Raw genomic sequence first — 21,115 nt, forward strand, 5'->3', positions numbered from 1 at the left:
AAGCGCCGCAATCAATGGCGCGGTTGGGTTGCCCACGTCCGTATTGATGGGAATCCCGAAGTAAGGGGAACACGATCTCTTCTTCGACAAGACGTGCCAAGGAAACCGCCTCGCTAAACGCGCTAAGATGGAACAATAAAAACAATTTGAAGGCTTGGTAGTGGTGTGACGTTACGCCACAAAATACGTCAGCAGATTGAACTTGTGTAATATTATTCTCTCTATGGTTGTACGTGGAAATTATTTTGCAGAGCCGGACACTATCCTGGTGTTCACAATCTTCTATAAATTATTCGGAGGAGGAACCCGCCTTGCAATGCCGAAGACAATATGCGCGCCAGACTCGTCGTCATTGAAGCCTGGTTCAGGGGCTACTGAGGGAGTTCCGGACTAGGGGGTGTCCGGATAGCCGAACTATCATCATCGGCCGGACTCCAAGACTATGAAGATACAAGATTGAAGACTTCGTCCCGTGTCCGGATGGGACTTTCCTTGGCGTGGAAAGCAAGCTTGGTGATACGGATATGTAGATCTCCTACCTTTGTAACCGACTCTGTGTAACCCTAGCCCTCTCCGGTGTCTATATAAACCGGATGGCCTTAGTCCATAGGACGAACAACAATCATACCATAGGCTAGCTTATAGGGTTTAGCCTCCTTGATCTCGTGGTAGATCTACTCTTGTAACCCACATCATCAATATTAATCAAGTAGGACGTAGGGTTTTACCTCCATCAAGAGGGCCCGAACCTGGGTAAAAACATCGTGTCCCTCGTCTCATGTTACCATCTGCCTAGACGCATAGTTCGGGAACCCCTACCCGAGATCCGCCGGTTTTGATACCGACAAGGACCTCTGTCCTTTTTTCATCCTCAAAACGTAAATATGTCATTATTATTATCATTGTCATCTCACATGATCACTTGGGGGCTGATCGTATTCGAATCTCACTTGACCCGCTTGATCCGGCTTATGATCATATTCGAATCTAGCCGTTAAACCATATGATCACTAGGGGGCTTCCTGTTCAAACATAGGTCGTATTCGAACCAAAGAGAACATAGCTGTCGGTACCCTTTTGATTGGCACACTGCCGAGCTCACTAGGGGGCTTCTTGATCGTATTCGAATCATAGCTCAACCACTTTTGGGAACCAACTTTGATCGTATTCGAATCAGAGTCATTAAAAAACTCTCAAGGTCATTAGGGGGCTTCCTGTTCGAACATAGGTCATATTCGAACCAAAGAGAACATAGCTATCGGTACCCTCTTGATCGGTGCAACGCCAAAGCCACTTGGGGCTACATGATCGTATTTGAATCCTAGCTTAACCCCTTTTGAACGGTTTATTGATCGTATTCGAATTAGAAGCCTTGAATTTCTTATATTCTATTTGGTTAAGTTTTCTTTGGAAGCACCCTTTATTTGACTTGAGACTTTTTTTTAAAAGTACACGTGAGGTTAATTTGAAACCCGGCTTGATTTTGGCTAATAAGTCGCCAATAGATAAGAATCATCATACCTTTGGAACTGTTGGCTTCCAAAAAATCGGGTTATCACCCTTACTATCTGGGTCATATAATCCGACAGGGCAAATCAAAAGATCACAGGTATAAGATTATAGTTGTGTTTCAACATTATATGTGTGACGCTCGGGTAATTAAGCTACAGTGATCCTCTGCTAATGATGCCACGTCACCTCGATTACTGTTCCTAATCTCGTGTTAGTTCATAACTGATTCAAATTCAAATTCAAAATCAACCAAAGAATAAAAGTTTTCGAATATTAAAACTAAAATGTTCGGAGTGAACCAAATATTGCATAGGTAATTATGGTGTGGAAAGCACACCTTTATAAAATGTTTAAACACTCTAAAATGAATAAAATAGTAACAATAATAATTATTTAAATGCTTTCAAAATGTTAAACAATTTCAAAACTATTTTGCTTCGATGCTAAGTGGTTTGTGGCTGTGGCTTAGCTTGCAACCTCTATTTTCTTGCCACTGTAGTATTATACTAAAATCAGAAATAAAAGAAAACAAATAAACAGAAACTATAAAAGAAAATAAGGTTTAAAAAAATGGAAAGCCCCAGGCCAACTGGGCCATCCGGCCCAACTCCTCCCTGGCCCAACCGGCCTCCCATATCCCCCCACCCTAGGAAACCCTAACCCAACCACCCGCACTCCCCCCATGCCGTTCCCTTCCTCCCGATCCAATCTGGATCGGGGACGACACGCCCCACTCCCCCAACGATCCCCTTCTCCTCCCCCATCGATCTGGATCGGGATCGGCCCCGATCCCGTCTACCCCGACGCCCAGCGCTCGCCGCCGCCAGGCCTCGTCGCCGCCGAACGCCGCCTTCTCGCCCTCCTCCTCGCTGGTCTTCCCCGACCGCCCCCGAGCCCACTGCCCCGTTGCCCTACTCCCCCCCCCCCCCGTGAGCTCCCCCTTCGCCCTCCTCTCCCCCTAGGTCGCCTCGGCCGTCGCCGCTCGACGCGCTCCGGCGCCACCGTCGCCCGCGCTGGACCGTTCCGCCCGCGGCCACCCCGCTCAGCCCCTGGTCGTGCTCCGGCACCACCGACCACGCCCTCGACCCCGGCCCCCCCTCTCTCTCCGTCTCGCGCGCACTCGCCCTGACCGGTGTGCCTCCGCCCGCGCCGGCCTCGTCTTTCCCCGGACGGCGTCGCCCTCCGCCCTGGCCGTCGCCCTGCTTGGCCTCGCCGGCGCCCGCGCTCACCGCCGCTCCCGTGCGCCGTCCCCTGCACGTCGTCGCCGGCCCTCCACCGAGTCGCCTCCACCCCGGCCCCTTCTCCCTCCGGCGACGCCGACCCCCTGAACCCTCCCCTCCTCTCTGTCGCTGGCCACCGGCGCCCGCGCCCAACTCTCCCTCGCCGCCTGGGCGGGCTACGCTGCACCCGCCGTCGCGCCCTGGCGCCCTGCTGCTCCCCCCCTCGGCGATTCCCCTACGGTGGCCGCCAGACCATGCCCCGGTCCTCCTCGCCGCCGATTTGGGGCGAGCGCCCAGTCGGGCGCCGCAGCGCCCGACCCGCAAGCCCCCCCCCCGGGCCACTGACCACAGGGCCCCGCCCCAAAACGTTCTAAAAAAAAGGAATTAAAAAAATAAAATAAAATAAAATAAAATAAATATAATTAATAAAAATAAAAATGATTTAATAAAATTAATTATTAATTAATTAATTAAGTTAAACAATCCGGTTTAATTAATTTAATTAACTAGTTAAGTTTAATTAAACTGTAATTAGATTAACCTAAATCCTAATTAACCTAATTAGAGGTTGACAGGTGGGTCCCCCTGGACCCACATGTCAGGTTGACCAGGTCAACGGTCAACGTTGACTGCTGACGTCAACATGACATCATGCTGATGTCATAAATCTATTTTCGAATTAATTAAATAATTAATTAAATTTCAGAAATTAATAAAATCTTTAGAAAATCATATCTTTTAATCCGTAACTCGGATTAAAATATTTTCAACATGAAAGTTGCTCAGAACGACGAGACGAATCCGGATACGCAGTCCGTTCGTCCGCCACACACCCCTAACCTATCGAACCCGCAACTTTCCCCCTCCGGCTCCTCTGCCCGAAAACACGAAACACCGGGGATATTTTCCCGAATGTTTCCCCCCTTAACCGGTACCACCTCATACCACGCTAGGGCACGCCTAGCATCGTTACTTGTCTTGTCATGCATCGATATGCATCTGTTTACATGGTATTCATTGTTTCTTCCCCCTCTTCTCTCCGGTAGACTACGAGACCGACGCTGCTGCTGCCCAGTTCGACTACGGAGTTGACGACCCCTCTCTCTTGCCAGAGCAACCAGGCAAGCCCCCCCCCCCTTGATCACCAGATATCGCCTATTCTACTCTATACTGCTTGCATTAGAGTAGTGTAGCATGTTACTGCTTTCTGTTACACCTATTCTGATGCATAGCCTGGCCTTGTTACTACTGTTGTTACGTTTACTTGTAATCCTATATGCTTAGTATAGGATGCTAGTATATTCATCTGTGGCCCTACATTCTTGTCCGTATGCCGTGCTATACTATCGGGCCGTGATCACTCGGGAGGTGATCACGGGTATATACTATATACTTTATGCATGATACATGTGGAGACTAAAGTCGGGTCGGCTGGTGGAGCACCCGCGAGTGGATCTTTGTGGCGGAGCGATAGGGCAGGTTGAGACCACCTAGGAGAGAGGTGGGCCTGGCCCTGTTCGGGTTCGCGGATACTTAACGCGCTTAACGAGATCTTGGTATTTGATCTGAGTTGGCTACGAGCCTAGACTCACTAACCAACTACGTGGGAAAGATATGGGCACTCGGCGTCGTGGTATCAGCCGAAGCACTTCAGACATCAGCGACTGAGTGCCGCGCGCCGGATTGGAACGTAAGCCTGCTCTTGTATTAAGGGGGCTAGTTCTGCTTTCGGCCGCGTACGCAACGTGCAGGTGTGCTATGGGCGATGGGCCCAGACCCCTGTGCGCTTAGGTTTAGACCGGCGTGCTGGCCTCTCTGTTGAGCCTAGGTGGGGCTGCGATGTGTTGATCTTCCGAGGCCGGGCATGACCCAGGAAAGTGTGTCCGGCCAAATGGGATCAAACGTGTTGGGTAAGTTGGTGCACCCCTGCAGGGAAGTTAATCTATTCAAATAGCCGTGATCTTCGGTAACAGGACGACTTGGAGTTGTACCTTGACCTTATGACAACTAGAATCGGATACTTAATAAAACACACCCTTCCAAGTTCCACAGACAACCCGGTGATCGCTTTTCCACAGGGCGACGAGGGGAGGATCGCCGGGTAGGATTATGCTATACGATGCTACTTGGAGATGCTACCTAGAGATGCTACTTGGAGATGCTACTTGGAGGACTTCAATCTACTCTCTTCTACATGCAGCAAGACGGAGGCTGCCAGAAGCGTAGTCTTCGACAGGATTAGCTATCCCCCTCTTATTCTGGCATTCTGCAGTTCAGTCCACTGATATGGCCCTTTACACATATACCCATGCATATGTAGTGTAGCTCCTTGCTTGCGAGTACTTTGGATGAGTACTCACGGTTGCTTTTCTCCCTCTTTTCCCCCTTTCCCTTCTACCTGGTTGTCGCAACCAGATGCTGGAGCCCTGGAGCCAGACGCCATCGTCGACGATGACTACTACCCCCGGAGGTGCCTACTACTACGTGCAGCCCGCTGACGACGACCAGGAGTAGTTTAGGAGGATGCCAGGCAAGAGGCCTGCGCCTCTTTCGATCTGTATCCCAGTTTGTGCTAGCCTTCTTAAGGCAAACTTGATTAACTTATGTCTGTACTCAGATATTGTTGCTTCCGCTAACTCGTCTATGATCGAGCACTTGTATTCGAGCCCTCGAGGCCCCTGGCTTGTATTATGATGCTTGTATGACTTATTTATGTTTTAGAGTTGTGTTGTGATATCTTCTTGTGAGTCCCTGATCTTGATCGTACACGTTTGCGTGCATGATTAGTGTACGATTGAATCGGGGGCGTCACAAGTTGGTATCAGAGCCGACTGCCTGTAGGAATCCCCTTTCCAACTCCTTGGCCGAAGTTGAGTCTAGCCATTGCAAAACTTTTACTAACTTGGCTGTGTGCCTTACGGGCCCACGTCACCATTGGGTGGTATTAGGATCTTTTACTCCTCGTCTATACTCTGGGAATCTAATCTCTCTTCTAGTCGGGTTAAATGATTTTCTAAAATCTAACTTTAGGTTCTCGAAAACGCTTTCTCCCGGAGGGGCCCTTCAGTCTGGATGATCACCGACTGCACCAGAAGATTTCGGAGATACTCTTTGATATTCTCTCGAGACTTTGTGCCCATCACTTTTGCTATTCCCGACCACTGATAAATCCGTATGGAAAACTACTTACACTTGCCATTCATACGATCATCCCCCATTGATCTTGTTATTACAAGATACCCCGAAGTTTTCTCTATTGTTCCGAGAATACCTTGTGCCTACTGCCTAGCAGTTCTTTTCCACATGAATACCACTTCAAATAATTTCTCGCACTTATCGAGTATCCACTCATCCCCAGTTGATTCTTGTATTTCACAAAAGTCTTCAAAATGCCATTCGATCTTCCAAAAATCTCGAGCAGCCTATTCCTCTTGAAATTCTTACTTGCTTGCATTATGGTTAGTCCCATAAGTCTCATAGTCTTATTGACATTCCTTGTAATTATCATTTTGAGTCTGTTGACTCAATATGTTTGCGAATACCCGCAAACATCATTGATCCTTATAAATTACCTTTCCGGCTGAGCTGCCATTCTTTTAACTGGAATTGGTTCTCGACCAATCCAATTGTCGTTGATTGTACCCTAAGGCTATTCAACTTATCCATCCCTAATCAGAGCATTGCTTCTGATCCCTTGATTTGGAAATCATAATTCCTTTGCATTTGACAATTGAGTTAGTCAGTTGTTTCTATAATTTGATCTCCTTGCACTCTTCTTCCTCTAGTTGAGTACCGATGCTCACGTCAGATCCCTTGTGGACCATCAGGTCCATTGTTGGATTTTATCCGTCAGCATCCTTCATATTCAATAACCTTGTGAGCCTTCCCTTGGATACATAATGCCCTTGGTAATTGTATCATCTACTTTCTCAACCTTGCTCTACTTTCGAGCTTGTGATATTTACTCTTGAAACTTGTGGTATATGTTTCCAAGAAGCCCCTATAGGTTGAACCTATGCCTTCCTTAATATGTGTGAACTCGAAAGTTTTCACAAGTCATACTCTTCTAGTATTTTGCCAGATAAAATTTCAACACTACGACTTCATTGAACGCGAGAAGTGAATGAAAGGTTATGCATTGGAGAAGTGGGAGTCGACCTTGAACTTTGTGTTCATGCCCATGGACACGATGTACATCTTCTCATCGAAGCTTCTTTTAAAATTAATTATTCCCTTGGTATAAGTTCATCTTATAGCTGAGATCTGGCCTTTTTGCAATCGTGGTTCCGACCATGTCCTCCTTTAAATACCATTTCTTGTGAAAGTTTAAGCACTTGTCTTTTGCAGAGCAACTCCCCAGTCCAACCTCTACTTTGATTCGTCATCGAGTATTACCCTCCTGGTATCTCGAGATTATCTTGGAATTGCATAACTTCTTATGAGTTCTTCATCAAGTACTACATTCTCACTGATTAAAGTTTTTCATGGGCTCGGAGTTATTAAACACTCACGGACATCGATAACTGAATCGAGTCCGCCTCGCGATTAAACAACTCGTAGAAATCTTCTTTGCTTACGAGTTTGTACCCATTCCTAGCCTGTTGGGCTATATCATTGTCGTGATGATTCTAACTGTGCTACCTGGTCCTTATTCTCGGAGCACCCACTACTAGGAAAAGGGCTATAGATAGGATTGATTCTAATGGCGCACCGTGGAAGCAGTGCGCCACTACTATATACTAATGGCGCACCTGCTTGTGATACGCCATTAGTGTGGAATACACTAATGGCGCACCGTAAACAGGGTGCGCCACTAGTATGAATTTTTTTTCCATTTTCCCATACATACTAATGGCGCATCTGGTCCATCATGCGCCATTACTATCTATAACTACTAATGGCGCACCGAGCAGGCAGTGCGCCATTACTGTAAATTTTGTTTTATTCTTTTTTTGCAAAACTACTAATGGGCACTTTAAATCGTAGTCTTCATTTCTCGATTGTATTTCATGATCACTTTTTGATATCATGAATATTTTTAAATTTCATGGGCACTTTTTGAATTCATGAGGACACTTGATCTCGATTCCCCCTCCATCTCGATCTCGATCCCCCTCCATCTCGATCGCACCCGCACCCTCCCCCGCTAGCTCCACCCATCGCAACCCTCCCCCGCTCCACCGCCGGAGCACCCGGCCCCCCGCACCCGCACTTTTTGAACATATTTTTTAAATTTTTTTACTATTTTTATAAAAAATATTACTGTTATAATTTAAACAAGTTTGAACATATTTAAACACAAATAAATATAAAAAACAGCATTTAAAATGCATAAAAAATATTACTGTTATGATTTAAACAAGTTTGAACATATTTAAACACAAATAAATATAAAAAACACCATTCCCACTCCACCGCCGACCCCCTGCCCGCACCCTCCCCACTCCACCACCGCCGCCGACCCCCCGCACCCTTCCCCACTCCACCGCCGCCGACGTCCCATCGCACCCTCTCCCCCGCACCCTCCCCGGCCCGCTCCACCGTCACAAATGGATGCAACTAAAATTGCAAAAAAAACAAATTTGATTATATTTCCAAATAAGAAATTTGATGATATTTTCAAATAATAAATTTGATGATATTTTTTCATATTCATAAATATTTTCAAATAACAAATTTGATGATATTTTTAAAAAATTATTTCTATTTTGATAAATTCTAATGGCGCACCGTTGCGGGGTGTGCCATTAGAGTGGTTGTACTTATGGCGCACTATGGTTGCGTGCGCCATTAGATCCCTCGCCCCAGTTCACTTGTCCCCCTCTCACTGTTGCCTCCCTCCCTCCCTCGCCAGATCCACTCGACCCAACCGTACGCCGCCGCTCCCTTGCTCCGCCCCCTCCGTCCGTCGCGCCTGCACGACGTCGGTGCCGCCGCCGCCGCTGTGGTCTTGCGCTGCCCCGATGCCGCCGCCCCGACCCCCGCAGGAGTCCACCCCCGCCGCCCCCGCGCCCCCCGAACGGGATCGGCCGAGCGCGCGCCGCCCGCTCCTCTCCTCTCCTCCTCCCTCCGACGAGCGAGGGCCTCCTCCGTCCCCTGCAGCAGACGGCGAGCGCGGCCCCGACATGCCCACCCGGCCTGCCCCTGCCATCCTCCGCCACCGGCCCCTGCTCTCCTTCGACCGCGGTGAGCGAGGACCCGGACAAGCTCGGACCCCGACCCCGACCCCTTCGCCGACCCTAACTCCGACCCCTCCGGCGACCAGGTACCTCTCCTCCTTCCTCCTTCCTCCCTCTCTCCATCATTCCCCATTCCTTCCAACCGATGCTCCAAAAGGAATTTCAAGACAGAAAGCACATGCTCCAAAAGTTAGGGTTCACGATTCAAATTGCACTGCATTTTTGTACTGCATTTTTTGTAACTATATAGGAGAATCAGAGTTCCTCCTACTTTTGTTTGTTTTCTTTTTGAAACTGTGCTATCTTTTCATTAGAGATGGGATGTTTCTACTTTCTAGCGGTGAACATGAGAAGGTTGTGTTAGTTGCTCAGCCTGGGATAGGAAAATAGACCGTGAACTTTCTGAGATGGTAAAATAGATGAGGGCATTGTTCTCCAGGGAAGGTGCAATGGATGTGATTGAAGATTCAGTTCGGTTGTTCCATTAATGATGTCTAGGCAGAATGCTTAATAAGTTTCATCTTGCGGCAAACAACAAGAACTGCAGGATTGCCCTGTTGCTAGGTAGTAGTAGAGTACATGCGCTTGCAAGTTCCAACTAGTTGCTTCAGGGATTGAGTTAATTCATAGATGTTGACCTTCATCCAGTGGCATATAGATTGGAACAGCTGAGTTCTGTTTCTTGTTATTTTAGATTGTACTGTGGATTTGATTTATTATCTGCAAAGTGATAAATTTTGAATTTGAACTAATTCAGATTCTCCTATGAAGAAGGCCAGGCCTCGGAAATTGGTTAGTTTGAAGGCCAGGCCCCTTATAATGATGCTTTTCTCTAGAAAAAATGATCCTAGATTTTTTTATGTAATTCTTTGTGGTATTAAGATGGAAACCTGGGATACTATTTCTGTTAGGAGATGGTGTTATATTAAGATGCATATATTGTTATGTTACGCAAATTGTATCATCTTGCCACTTAAGTCAGCCTTCCCTTTAAGCAGAAAATTCAGTTAGGAGCTACTGTTAGGAGATACTGTCGAAAACTTGAGCTACTGTCAAAAAATTCAGTTATGGCATCTAGAATTATGTCAGTTTTGTTTTGTAACTAGAAGACCAAAGTGTTAGGAATTTTGTCCAAACTGTAGTTTTCAGTATTCTGTCCAAACTGAAAACTGTTAAAAAGCATGATGTTTCTTGGATTTCTGTAATGATGATGATGATGGAACACATGGTCTTGGATTTATGTAATGATGATGGAACATTATAAAGCATTGTACTCCAGTGTGTATGAAGGATACAAAAAATTTAGCAACTTCTTTGATTTTATAAAGTTGTTCTTATATGGGTGAAACTTCACTTGTTTTTAGGCTAGTGCAGGGTGTTGCTTTATTGTGATGCCTCTGAATTACTTGTGATCACATTGAGAAAGACTTGCTAGTTTGTTGGGTTTTGTCTCCGACCATTGTGTCGTGATGAATTTGCAGGTACCCGAAGAGGCCCTTGAGTTTGCCGGAATGTCGATTAACTTCCGTTCCGGCAAATTCGGGCACTCCATATGTCCTAATTTCAGCAAAGGTCATGCTAAAATTTTCCGTGAATTTTAGCATGACTTTGCTAAAAATAGGACATATGGGGTACTTGCGACTAATGCCTGTTATCATGCATGGGTACTAATTGGTCTCTTCTGCTGCTTATCAGAGATGGCGGGAAGCAGCCACCGCCGATCTGCGACACCGCAGTACGAGTTGGATGCTTCTGAGTTCTTCACTGTCATACTTGAGGCTTCAGTATCATCCATGACGCTGGTATATAAAACGAGAGATCTCCCCTTCACCCATCTCATTATGATATCTGTTGTTTGCCACATCACTCATTTTCCCAAACTGCAGAGGCTGCCTGACAGTTTTATGAACATGCTGATGGGTGAAGATCCGCCAAATAATGTGAAGCTGCGACAGGCCGGCAGCGGGTTTCGCAGGCAGTGGGATGTGCAGTTGGCGATCAAGAAGGGCCACATGTACTTGTCTCGTGGGTGGGAGAAGTTCTACCGTGCCTACGACCTGCAGCTGGGGTACTTCCTTGTCTTCAGGTACGACGACGACGCCAACATGCTCATCGTGAAGGTGTACAACAAGACTATGTGTCACATGCACTACGCTGCCGATGATGATGCCGGTATGTACGTTCTGCCTCTTCTTATTCCTCTACATTTGGCTTTGTCTCACATCGATTGTTAATGGTCATTGTTGCATTTTGGACAGGTAGGAGCAGCAGCAGCGACACTGGCTACAGCCAAAGCAGCAGCGACTATGGCTGTAGCGAAAGCAGCAGCGATTCTGGCTGTAGCGAAAGCAGCAGCGATTCTGGCACCAGCATAGACAACAAGAAGGATGATCCGGACTGGAGTGCGGGAAAAGAGGAGCAGAGTGAGGATGAGGAGCTGCATGATGACGATGGGCATCAGGCTGAGGATGACCTAGCGCTGGTGGTGGCTGACCAAGGGCAAGAGATGATGGTGCCTGACCATGGGCAAGAGATGGAGGTGGCTGAGGATGACCTAGCGATGGTCGTGCCTGAAGGTGGCCTCGCGATGGTGGTGGTGCCTGACAATGACCACGCACCGGTGGTGGCGCCGGCGATCCCACAGCTGGGCGACATGACCACGCCAATTGTGGTAGAAGACTACATCCCACTACCTCCACTGCCTCCACCGCCTCGCCGCTCTAGGCGCATCAGGGAGATGAAGGAGAAGAAGGAGAAGAACTTCCTACTTTGTCAGGTATGTCAGATCTCCTATAGGTTAGCTATCCAAAATGATATATATATATATATATATATATATATATATATATACTTAGTTACCTATGTTATCTCTAATATGCTTAGTTTCCTATAGGTTAGCTTCATTTTACCTAAGTTGGCTCTAATATACTAACTTAGAGCTTATATGCTTAGTTTCCTATAGGTTAGCTCCAAAATAACTTATGTTAGCACAAAATGATCAAGTTTACATAATAAGCTTATAGTCTTTTTCTTATTCTTCTTCTTTTCCAAAATGACATAGGTTAGCTTCATTTTACTTAAGTTGGCTCTAATATACTAACTTAGACCTTATATGCTTAGTTTCCTATAGGTTAGCTCCAAAATAACTTATGTTAGCACAAAATGATCAAGTTTACATAATAAGCTTATAGTCTTCTTCTTATTCTTCTTCTTTTCCAAAACTCTTCTTATTCTTCTTCTAGTGTTCTTCCTCTTCTAGTATTCTTCTAGTCTTCTTCTTTTTCTTCTTCTAACTTCTTGTTTATCATTTTGCAGATTTGATTTAATTGACAGAAGCTTGCGTGGATGGAGTGCTTCTTTTCCATTTGTGTTTTTATTTTGTATCAATGTGAAACTTTTGTGAATTGATGGATAACGGTGTTGGATGAACAATGTGAAACTTTTGTAACGACGGAACTATGTGTTGGCAATGTATGTATATATGATGAAACTTGTGTGTTGGATATGATTGCTATATGGATGCTTGTTGTGTATATATATATATGTGTTGAATATCTCATATGTGCAATAGTGACCTGAGATTAAGAAGAAAAGAATTAAAAAAGTTGTTACTAATGGCGCACTACCATGTGCTGCGCTATAAGTATAGCAGATAATAGTGGCGCACTGTGGGCTATACTAATGGCGCACTACGTGGTGCGCCATTAGAACACCAGATACTAATGGCGCACATGTGGTGCGCCATTAGAATTTAATTCTAATGGCGTGATGCCAGTGGCGCACCAGTAGTGCGCCATTAGAAGGCAAATTCGGTGCGCCACTAGCATGCCTTTTCCTAGTAGTGACCGATTTGCGACGATAGCTAAGCTTACGCCGATCTCCCTCATCATTCCATTTCGCCTTGAACAACAAGCTTGATTTCAAGTTTGTGTCCTACCCATGGTTCCAATAACCTTCTGCTTCATCATTACTTTGACCTGATGTCATCGCTGATTGAATCATCTTCATGAAATCCCTCGACAAATGTGTCGTGATCGTCATCGACCTTATGAGGTCTTCCAGGATATCAATTGAGTTCATGATGAGAAATATTATCCTTGCCCCCGATGATTTGTGTTAGTTTTGACCACTTTATTGCCTTCCGGTCAACACAAACGTGTTCGTGTTTTGTGTTATACCTTGAGTTTCCTGCTATCCATCATTTGTTCTTCTTTACCTTGGAGTATTACCACCTTTTAAATATCAAGGATGTTGTGAGGATTGCTCCACCTCTTAAGAATTCTTGGAATAGTGATACTTCTCATCATCACCATTCTTTCTTGGTCCTCGCGTTGATTCCAACCGGGGTACCAACAAGAACGGTGCTGTTTGGATTCTGCCTTTCTAGCAACCCTATTACTTTGAAGTTAATGGCCGGCCATTCCTTCTTAGACTATTGATTATTGAATCACCATTCTGACATTGGTCGTGCAGCCCAACCCATATTTCGGGCGCACCTTTCTACCAATGTTTAATTGTGTATGTTTTCCTCAAACATGCTTCATTATATCATTTGATCCGACAAATGATATTTCCTTATTCACCTAATTGTGGAAACCCATCTTTTGTTAATCTTGATGAATTACCGCTGATTCCATCAGCTACCTCCTCATCCTCTCGTTGGTTTACTGATGAACTCATGTTTCGAAACTCACTTCCATAGTTCATTTCCTAAGAATCTTACAATGGCATCTCGTCAATTTGTGTCGCACCTTCTCTTCTTAGGCATCCTAAGTCTGAGGTATCCTGATTCCTAACATCGATCAGATCTGAATCTCGGTCAGATATGATGGTTGTGACATATTTCCAAGAGTTATAACATTGGACCTTATATATCGGTAGGGTGATGTCATGCCTATCACACCTGGCCGGAGGACTTGTTATTATAGTTTCTTGTTTAGCAAGTTTAACCATTCTTCCTTGAGGAAATTATAAGACTTATTCTATAAGTTGTTCCTGATGGATCCTTTGTGCATCCAAATTCTGACCCTTACTTGATAACCATGTCAATGCTATCTCGAAGCATGTCTGTGGTACTCCGATTTTCAATAAGAACATTTGAAGCCCAATGCTAAATATTTCTTGCTCAATTATCTAGACAACGTTGTATGGATAATGTCATGAAATTCCTCTCCCCTTACCTAAAAGGTTCTCTAGTTTCTATCCTGTCATGGATATCATGCTCTACTTGTCCTTGGGAAGGATATAACCTTGAAATATGTGTTTAAACACATTTTCCTTTCCATTGTTCTGCTCAACCTGATAACCATATTTTCCTTTCCATTGGTTGGGTTAACGTTTCTTGTGATCTATATGATCTAAGCAGTAATAATTCACTACTTATGCAAACACCTTGTTGTACCACTCTGTCAGTAAGACCCTGTTGCTACTGATGATGACATTTCAGTAACCATTGATGGACGAGAACTTTGCCTATTGGTCCGCCTCGTTCAACGAGCAGGAAAATGGTTCTCTTCGTCCCTCGCCCTTATTATCGATGTTGTCGTCGACATAACCGATAGACTACCCTCTGGCATGCCTGGCTTACATGATCGTACAAGATGTCAGCGGCCTTCATACTTTTAACCATATGGTGTGCCCATAACCCACAGTTACACAGGATCGAAACCTGACTCTCCTGTACACCCTGTTGTCAAAGTTATTCCTCGCGCTTGACTTCTTATGTAATTCACGGGCCACCTGCCAAGTGATCTATTCTGGTATCAGACACAATACTTATTCTTGTTGCTCTAGACCCCTTTCACACTTTGTTTTAGGCAATGAACGATTGCCTATCCTCTCGAAACTTCTTATTGCACCGTCTTACTTGCTCTCGGTGTTTTCTTAAATTGCAATTCGAGATTTACTTTCCGCCACCATCCCCGATGTTATCAACCAGATAGTCAACCTTTCAGAGGTCCGTTTTTCCAAAGTTACCCCTTGTCCTTCATATGTACAATGAAAACTCAAAAAAAAATCATCGTGAGGACCTGAAGCCGTGGAATGGAGACATCAACGTTATGGATCGACCTCTTCGAGAAGACGAACCAAGACTGAGAAGATTCGTTAGGATTTCGTAACCAGACCTTTCCCCCTTAGTCCCCCTCTTAAATCTCGGGACGAGATTTCTTGTAGTGGAGGAGAATTGTGACGCTCGGGTAATTAAGCTACAGTGATCCTCTGCTAATGATGCCACGTCACCTCGATTACTGTTCCTAATCTCGTGTTAGTTCATAACTGATTCAAATTCAAATTCAAAATCAACCAAAGAATAAAAGTTTTCGAATATTAAAACTAAACTGTTCGGAGTGAACCAAATATTGCATAGGTAATTATGGTGTGGAAAGCACACCTTTATAAAATGTTTAAATACTCTAAAGTGAATAAAATAGTAACAATAATAATTATTTAAATGCTTTCAAAATGTTAAACAATTTCAAAACTATTTTGCTTCGATGCTAAGTGGTTTGTGGCTGTGGCTTAGCTTGCAACCTCTATTTTCTTGCCACTGTAGTATTTTACTAAAATGAGAAATAAAAGAAAACAAATAAACAGAAACTATAAAAGAAAATAAGGTTTAAAAAAATGGAAAGCCCCAGGCCAACTGGGCCATCCGACCCAACTCCTCCCTGGCCCAACCAGCCTCCCATATCCCCCCACCCTAGGAAACCCTAACCCAACCACCCGCACCCCCCCATGTCGTTCCCTTCCTCCCGATCCAATCTGGATCGGGGACAACACCCCCCACTCCCCCCACGATCCCCTTCTCCTCCCCCCACCGATCAGGATCGGGATCGGCCCCGATCCCGTCGACCCCGACGCCCAGCGCTCGCCGCCGCCAGGCCTCGTCGCCGCCGAACGCCGCCTCCTCGCCCTCCTCCTCGCTGGTCTTCCCCGACCGCCCTCGAGCCCACTGCCCCGTTGCCCTACTCCCCCCCGCGAGCTCCCCCTTCGTCCTCCTCTCCCCCTAGGTCGCCTCGGCCGTCGCCGCTCGACGCGCTCCGGCGCCACCGTCGCCCGCGCCGGACCATTCCGCCCGCGGCCACCCTCCTCAGCCCCTGGTCGTGCTCCGGCACCACCGACTGCGCCCTCGACCCCGGCCACCCCCCCTCTCTCTCCGTATCGCGCGCACTCGCCCTGACCGGCGTGCCTCCGCCCGCGCCGGCCTCGTCTTGCCCTGGACGGCGTCGCCCTCCGCCCTGGCCGTCGCCCTGCTTGGCCTCGCCGGCGCCCGCGCTCACCGCGGCTCCCGTGCGCCGTCCCCTGCACGTCGTCGCTGGCCCTCCACCGAGTCGCCTCCACCCCGGCCCCTTCTCCCTCCAGCGATGCCGACCCCCTGAACCCTCCCCTCCTCTCTGTCGCTGGCCGCCGGCGCCTGCGCCCAACTCTCCCTCGCCGCCTGGGTGGGCTACGCCGCACCCGCCGTCGCGCCCTGGCGCCCTGCTGCTCCCTCCCTCGGCGATTCCCCTCTGGTGGCCGCCCGGCCATGCCCCGGTCCTCCTCGCCGCCGATTTGGGGCGAGCGCCCAGACGGGCGCCGCAGCGCCCGACCCGCAAGCCCCCCCCGGGCCACTGACCGCAGGGCCCCGCCCCAAAACGTTTAAAAAAAAGGAATTAAAAAATAAAATAAAATAAAATAAAATAAATATAATTAATAAAAATAAAAATGATTTAATAAAATTAATTAATTAATTAACTAATTAATTAATTAATTAAGTTAATTAATCCGGTTTAATTAATTTAATTAACTAGTTAAGTTTAATTAGACTGTAATTAGATTAACCTAAATCCTAATTAACCTAATTAGAGGTTGACAGGTGGGTCCCCCTGGACCCACATGTCAGGTTGACCAGGTCAACGGTCAACGTTGATTGCTAACGTCAGCATGACATCATGCTGATGTCATAAATCCATTTTCGAATTAATTAAATAATTAATTAAATTTCAGAAATTAATAAAATCTTTAGAAAATCATATCTTTTAATCCGTAACTCGGATTAAAATATTCTCAACATGAAAGTTGCTCAGAACGACGAGACGAATCCGGATACGCAGTCCGTTCGTCCGCCACACACCCCTAACCTATCGAACCCGCAACTTTCCCCCTCCGGCTCCTCTGCCCGAAAACACGAAACACCGGGGATATTTTCCCGAATGTTTCCCCCCTTAACCGGTACCACCTCATACCACGCTAGGGCACGCCTAGCATCGTTACTTGTCTTGTCATGCATCGATATGCATCTGTTTACATGGTATTCATTGTTTCTTCCCCCTCTTCTCTCCGGTAGACTACGAGACCGACGCTGCTGCTGCCCAGTTCAACTACGGAGTTGACGACCCCTCTCTCTTGCCAGAGCAACCAGGCAAGCCCCCCCCCCTTGATCACCAGATATCGCCTATTCTACTCTATACTGCTTGCATTAGAGTAGTGTAGCATGTTACTGCTTTCTGTTACACCTATTCTGATGCATAGCCTGGCCTTGTTACTACTGTTGTTACGTTTACCTGTAATCCTATATGCTTAGTATAGGATGCTAGTATATTCATCTGTGGCCCTACATTCTTGTCCGTCTGCCGTGCTATACTATCGGTCCGTGATCACTCGGGAGGTGGTCACGGGTATATACTATATACTTTATACATGATACATGTGGAGACTAAAGTCGGGTCGGCTGGTGGAGCAACCGCGAGTGGATTTTGTGGCGGAGCGACAGGGCAGGTTGAGACCGCCTAGGAGAGAGGTGGGCCTGGCCCTGTTCGGCGTTCGCGGATACTTAACACGCTTAACGAGATCTTGGTATTTGATCTGAGTTGGCTACGAGCCTATACGCACTAACCAACTACGTGGGAAAGATATGGGCACTCGGCGTCGTGGTATCAGCCGAAGCACTTCAGACGTCAGCGACTGATTGGCGCGCGCCTGATTGGAACGTAAGCCTGCTCTTGTATTAAGGGGGCTAGTTCCGCTTTTGGCCGCGTACGCAACGTGCAGGTGTGCTATGGGCGATGGGCCCAGACCCCTGTGCGCTTAGGTTTAGACCGGCGTGTTGGCCTCTCTATTGAGCCTAGGTGGGGCTGCGACGTGTTGATCTTCCGAGGCCGGGCATGACCCAGGAAAGTGTGTCCGGCCAAATGGGATCGAACGTGTTGGGTAAGTTGGTGCACCCCTACAGGGAAGTTAATCTATTCGAATAGCCGTGATCTTCGGTAACAGGATGACTTGGAGTTGTACCTTGACCTTATGACAACTAGAATCGGATACTTAATAAAACACACCCTTCCAAGTTCCACAAACAACCCGGTGATCGCTTTTCCACAGGGCGACGAGGGGAGGATCGCCGGGTAGGATTATGCTATACGATGCTACTTGGAGATGCTACCTGGAGATGCTACTTGGAGATGCTACTTGGAGGACTTCAATCTACTCTCTTCTACATGCTGCAAGACGGAGGCTGCCAGAAGCATAGTCTTCGACAGGATTAGCTATCCCCCTCTTATTCTGGCATTCTGCAGTTCAGTCCACCGATATGGCCCTTTACACATATACCCATGCATATGTAGTGTAGCTCCTTGCTTGCGAGTACTTTGGATGAGTAATCACGGTTGCTTTTCTCCCACTTTTCCCCCTTTCCCTTCTACCTGGTTGTCGCAACCAGATGCTGGAGCCCTGGAGCCAGACGCCACCGTCGACGACGACTACTACCCCCGGAGGTGCCTACTACTACGTGCAGCCCGCTGACAACGACCAAGAGTAGTTTAGGAGGATCCCAGGCAGGAGGCATGCGCCTCTTTCGATCTATATCCCAGTTTGTGCTAGCCTTCTTAAGGCAAACTTGATTAACTTATGTCTGTACTAAGATATTGTTGCTTCCGCTGACTCATCTATGATCGAGCACTTGTATTCGAGCCCTCGAGGCCCTTGGCTTGTATTATGATGCTTGTATGACTTATTTATGTTTTAGAGTTGTGTTGTGATATCTTCCCGTGAGTCCCTAATCTTGATCGTACACGTTTGCGTGCATGATTAGTGTACGATTGAATCGGGGGCGTCACAATATGTTACAACAGGCTTATCTCTGATTCTTTTTGTAGCTTAATATATCAAGTTGTTATCACCCGCCTTGCGGTAAGCCGCCAAGGGATCTTGTGGTCTATTTTTATGTGCAGGACAGTTAAAAGATATGGTCAAGCATACGGAAAGCAGATAAAAAGTAAACACATGTGAATATAACATGACAGCTTAATAGCATTAAGCACCAAAAACATGCACGATGGCACGACAAAATCAAAGTTATTTCTATTCTATTACATGACTCCCCGAGTACAAATGATTCATATTGTTTTTTAGCACATCACGGGTATGAGCCGCCATGGCAGATTAGCTCTCATGTTGGCCTGAAGCGTCCGGGTCAGCCCTCTCCGCTTCTTCGCCATGTTCCTTTTCCTGGAAGGTTGATGATGACCAGTCAATGTTGTTCAAAGCTTCAAATTCCGCTTCATCATCAACTAGTCCGGCCGGGTCAACTTCAAGGGCGAAGGTATGCTTACGGAGTGGGGGGGATCAGACTGGTCACTTTATAGTGAGGCGTTGGAATTCTCCAGTTCTCTGCATCATAACCCGCCTAGTACTTGGTGAGATCCACTTCGTCAGCTATCAGGGTGGCCACGGGGCGTACCTCCTTCACACAAGCGGTAAAGTCTTCCTGTTCAAAGGAAGTACCATCCTCCTTCAGGCTTGGATAGCCAATGGCGATATCGGCCGGGTCTAACTCCGGTAGCCAAGCTTTGGCCTGGCTCAAAGCATTCACCGCTCCAGCTCTTGCAGCTGACCGCCTTAGTTCATTGAATCGTTGGGGTAGCACGGAAAGCTTCTTTAATACCTCCGCCAGGAGGGTAGGCACTTCATTTGACAAAGCCACTATGGCTAAGGCATGCTGAGACCCGGTGTACAGTTGCTCCACCAGCGTATAAACCGCCTTCACCTTGATCAACATATCTTGGTTCAGGTTTGAACTCCTGGGGCCTGCATAAGCATGATCAGGTGAGTCAATTCCATTTATATGATCAATTGAAAGGTTCAAGTATTTAACACATGCAGGGCGACTTACCAAAGATCGCTGAGACCATCTGAGAGACATGGCGTTTTAAGTTGGTTAATTCACCGGTTGCTTCTTCAAGAGCCGCCTCTACCTTCTCAGCTCGATTAATCAATGCAATTTTTTCATCAGCCCACGCCTTTTTCTCCATTTCAAATTCTTTCTTCGGTTTTTCTTATTCAGAAACGCTGAATTTAAACTTGGAGTCGGCCCTGTGGGTTTCTGTCTCTTGGGCCTCACGGCGGTTCTTCAGGTCAGTCACTTCTGATTCGAGTTGACTCGTGGCGGCCTATACAAATACAGGGTCAAAATCAAGACAATCCTAATGCAATATTAAAGTCTCAAGCCTTTTGCAAGCAACGACACTTGGCACTTGGGGGCTCATGTCTACCGAAGAATTTTAATTAAAGTGGCGGTTCATGACAGTAAGTCCCAAGCACTTTGCAAGCAATAGTACTTGGCACTTGGGGGCTAATGCATATTGCTGTTCAAAGCTTTTTAATTATTTTATTTTATACAACCATATGATGGACCGGTTCAACTATGTTGGTTAAGCCTCCCCTTGGGGACTACGGAGTAATCCGAACTTCTTGCATATTTTATCCATCTATGTTACTAATGTCACTAAATTTGTTTCTAAGTCTACAGCATATTCATCATAAGAAATAGACTTGGGGGCTGGCATAGTAAAGATAAATGAATACAGAGAAAGGGTTGTACCTCAATTTTTTGGTGCGTCTGCTTCACCATGTCAATCTCGAGGTTACGACTGCTGTGCACTTGGCTCATGTAGCCAGAAAGACTTCTCCAATACTCATGTGAGTATAGTCCGCGACGTCAAGCTTGACCCGACGGTGTTCCAGAAGCTCCTCCTTGGCGGAACACTTGGCCAGCACGGTTGGCCTTCCTGGCTCAGCAAAGCCGGTTCTAGTAATCTCAACATCAGTGTCTTGAGGATCATCTGTCCTGACCGGGCTAGGAGCTTCTGGGTTTTCTGAGCCATCAACGGCTCGCTCAGCAGGTGGGTCAGCAGTTGGAGTTGGTATATCTTGAGTTGGTTCAGCTGGCGG

At 46.7% G+C, this 21,115-nt stretch overlaps 1 protein-coding gene across 1 annotated transcript; it reads left to right on the forward strand.

Annotated features, from left to right (window-relative positions):
- Nucleotides 1-10,878: 10,878 nt before the first annotated feature.
- LOC123139268 (B3 domain-containing protein Os03g0212300-like) lies at nucleotides 10,879-19,046 on the forward strand. Its single transcript, XM_044559065.1, has 3 exons — nucleotides 10,879-11,083; nucleotides 11,170-11,259; nucleotides 19,042-19,046. Exons 1-3 carry the CDS (start codon nucleotides 10,924-10,926, stop codon nucleotides 19,044-19,046), a joined length of 255 nt encoding a protein of 84 aa, XP_044415000.1. The 5' UTR covers nucleotides 10,879-10,923.
- The last annotated feature ends 2,069 nt before the right edge of the window (nucleotides 19,047-21,115 follow it).

Source organism: Triticum aestivum, chromosome 6B (assembly GCF_018294505.1).
Source record: "Triticum aestivum cultivar Chinese Spring chromosome 6B, IWGSC CS RefSeq v2.1, whole genome shotgun sequence".
NCBI lineage: Eukaryota > Viridiplantae > Streptophyta > Magnoliopsida > Poales > Poaceae > Triticum > Triticum aestivum.

Bases quoted from the DNA above. Each gene is read 5' to 3' on its own strand.
- LOC123139268 (XM_044559065.1), top strand. From the start codon at position 10,924: ATGTACTTGTCTCGTGGGTGGGAGAAGTTCTACCGTGCCTACGACCTG. The intron at 11,084-11,169 runs GTATGTACGTTC...CATTTTGGACAG, and splicing joins CGCTGCCGATGATGATGCCG to GTAGGAGCAGCAGCAGCGAC.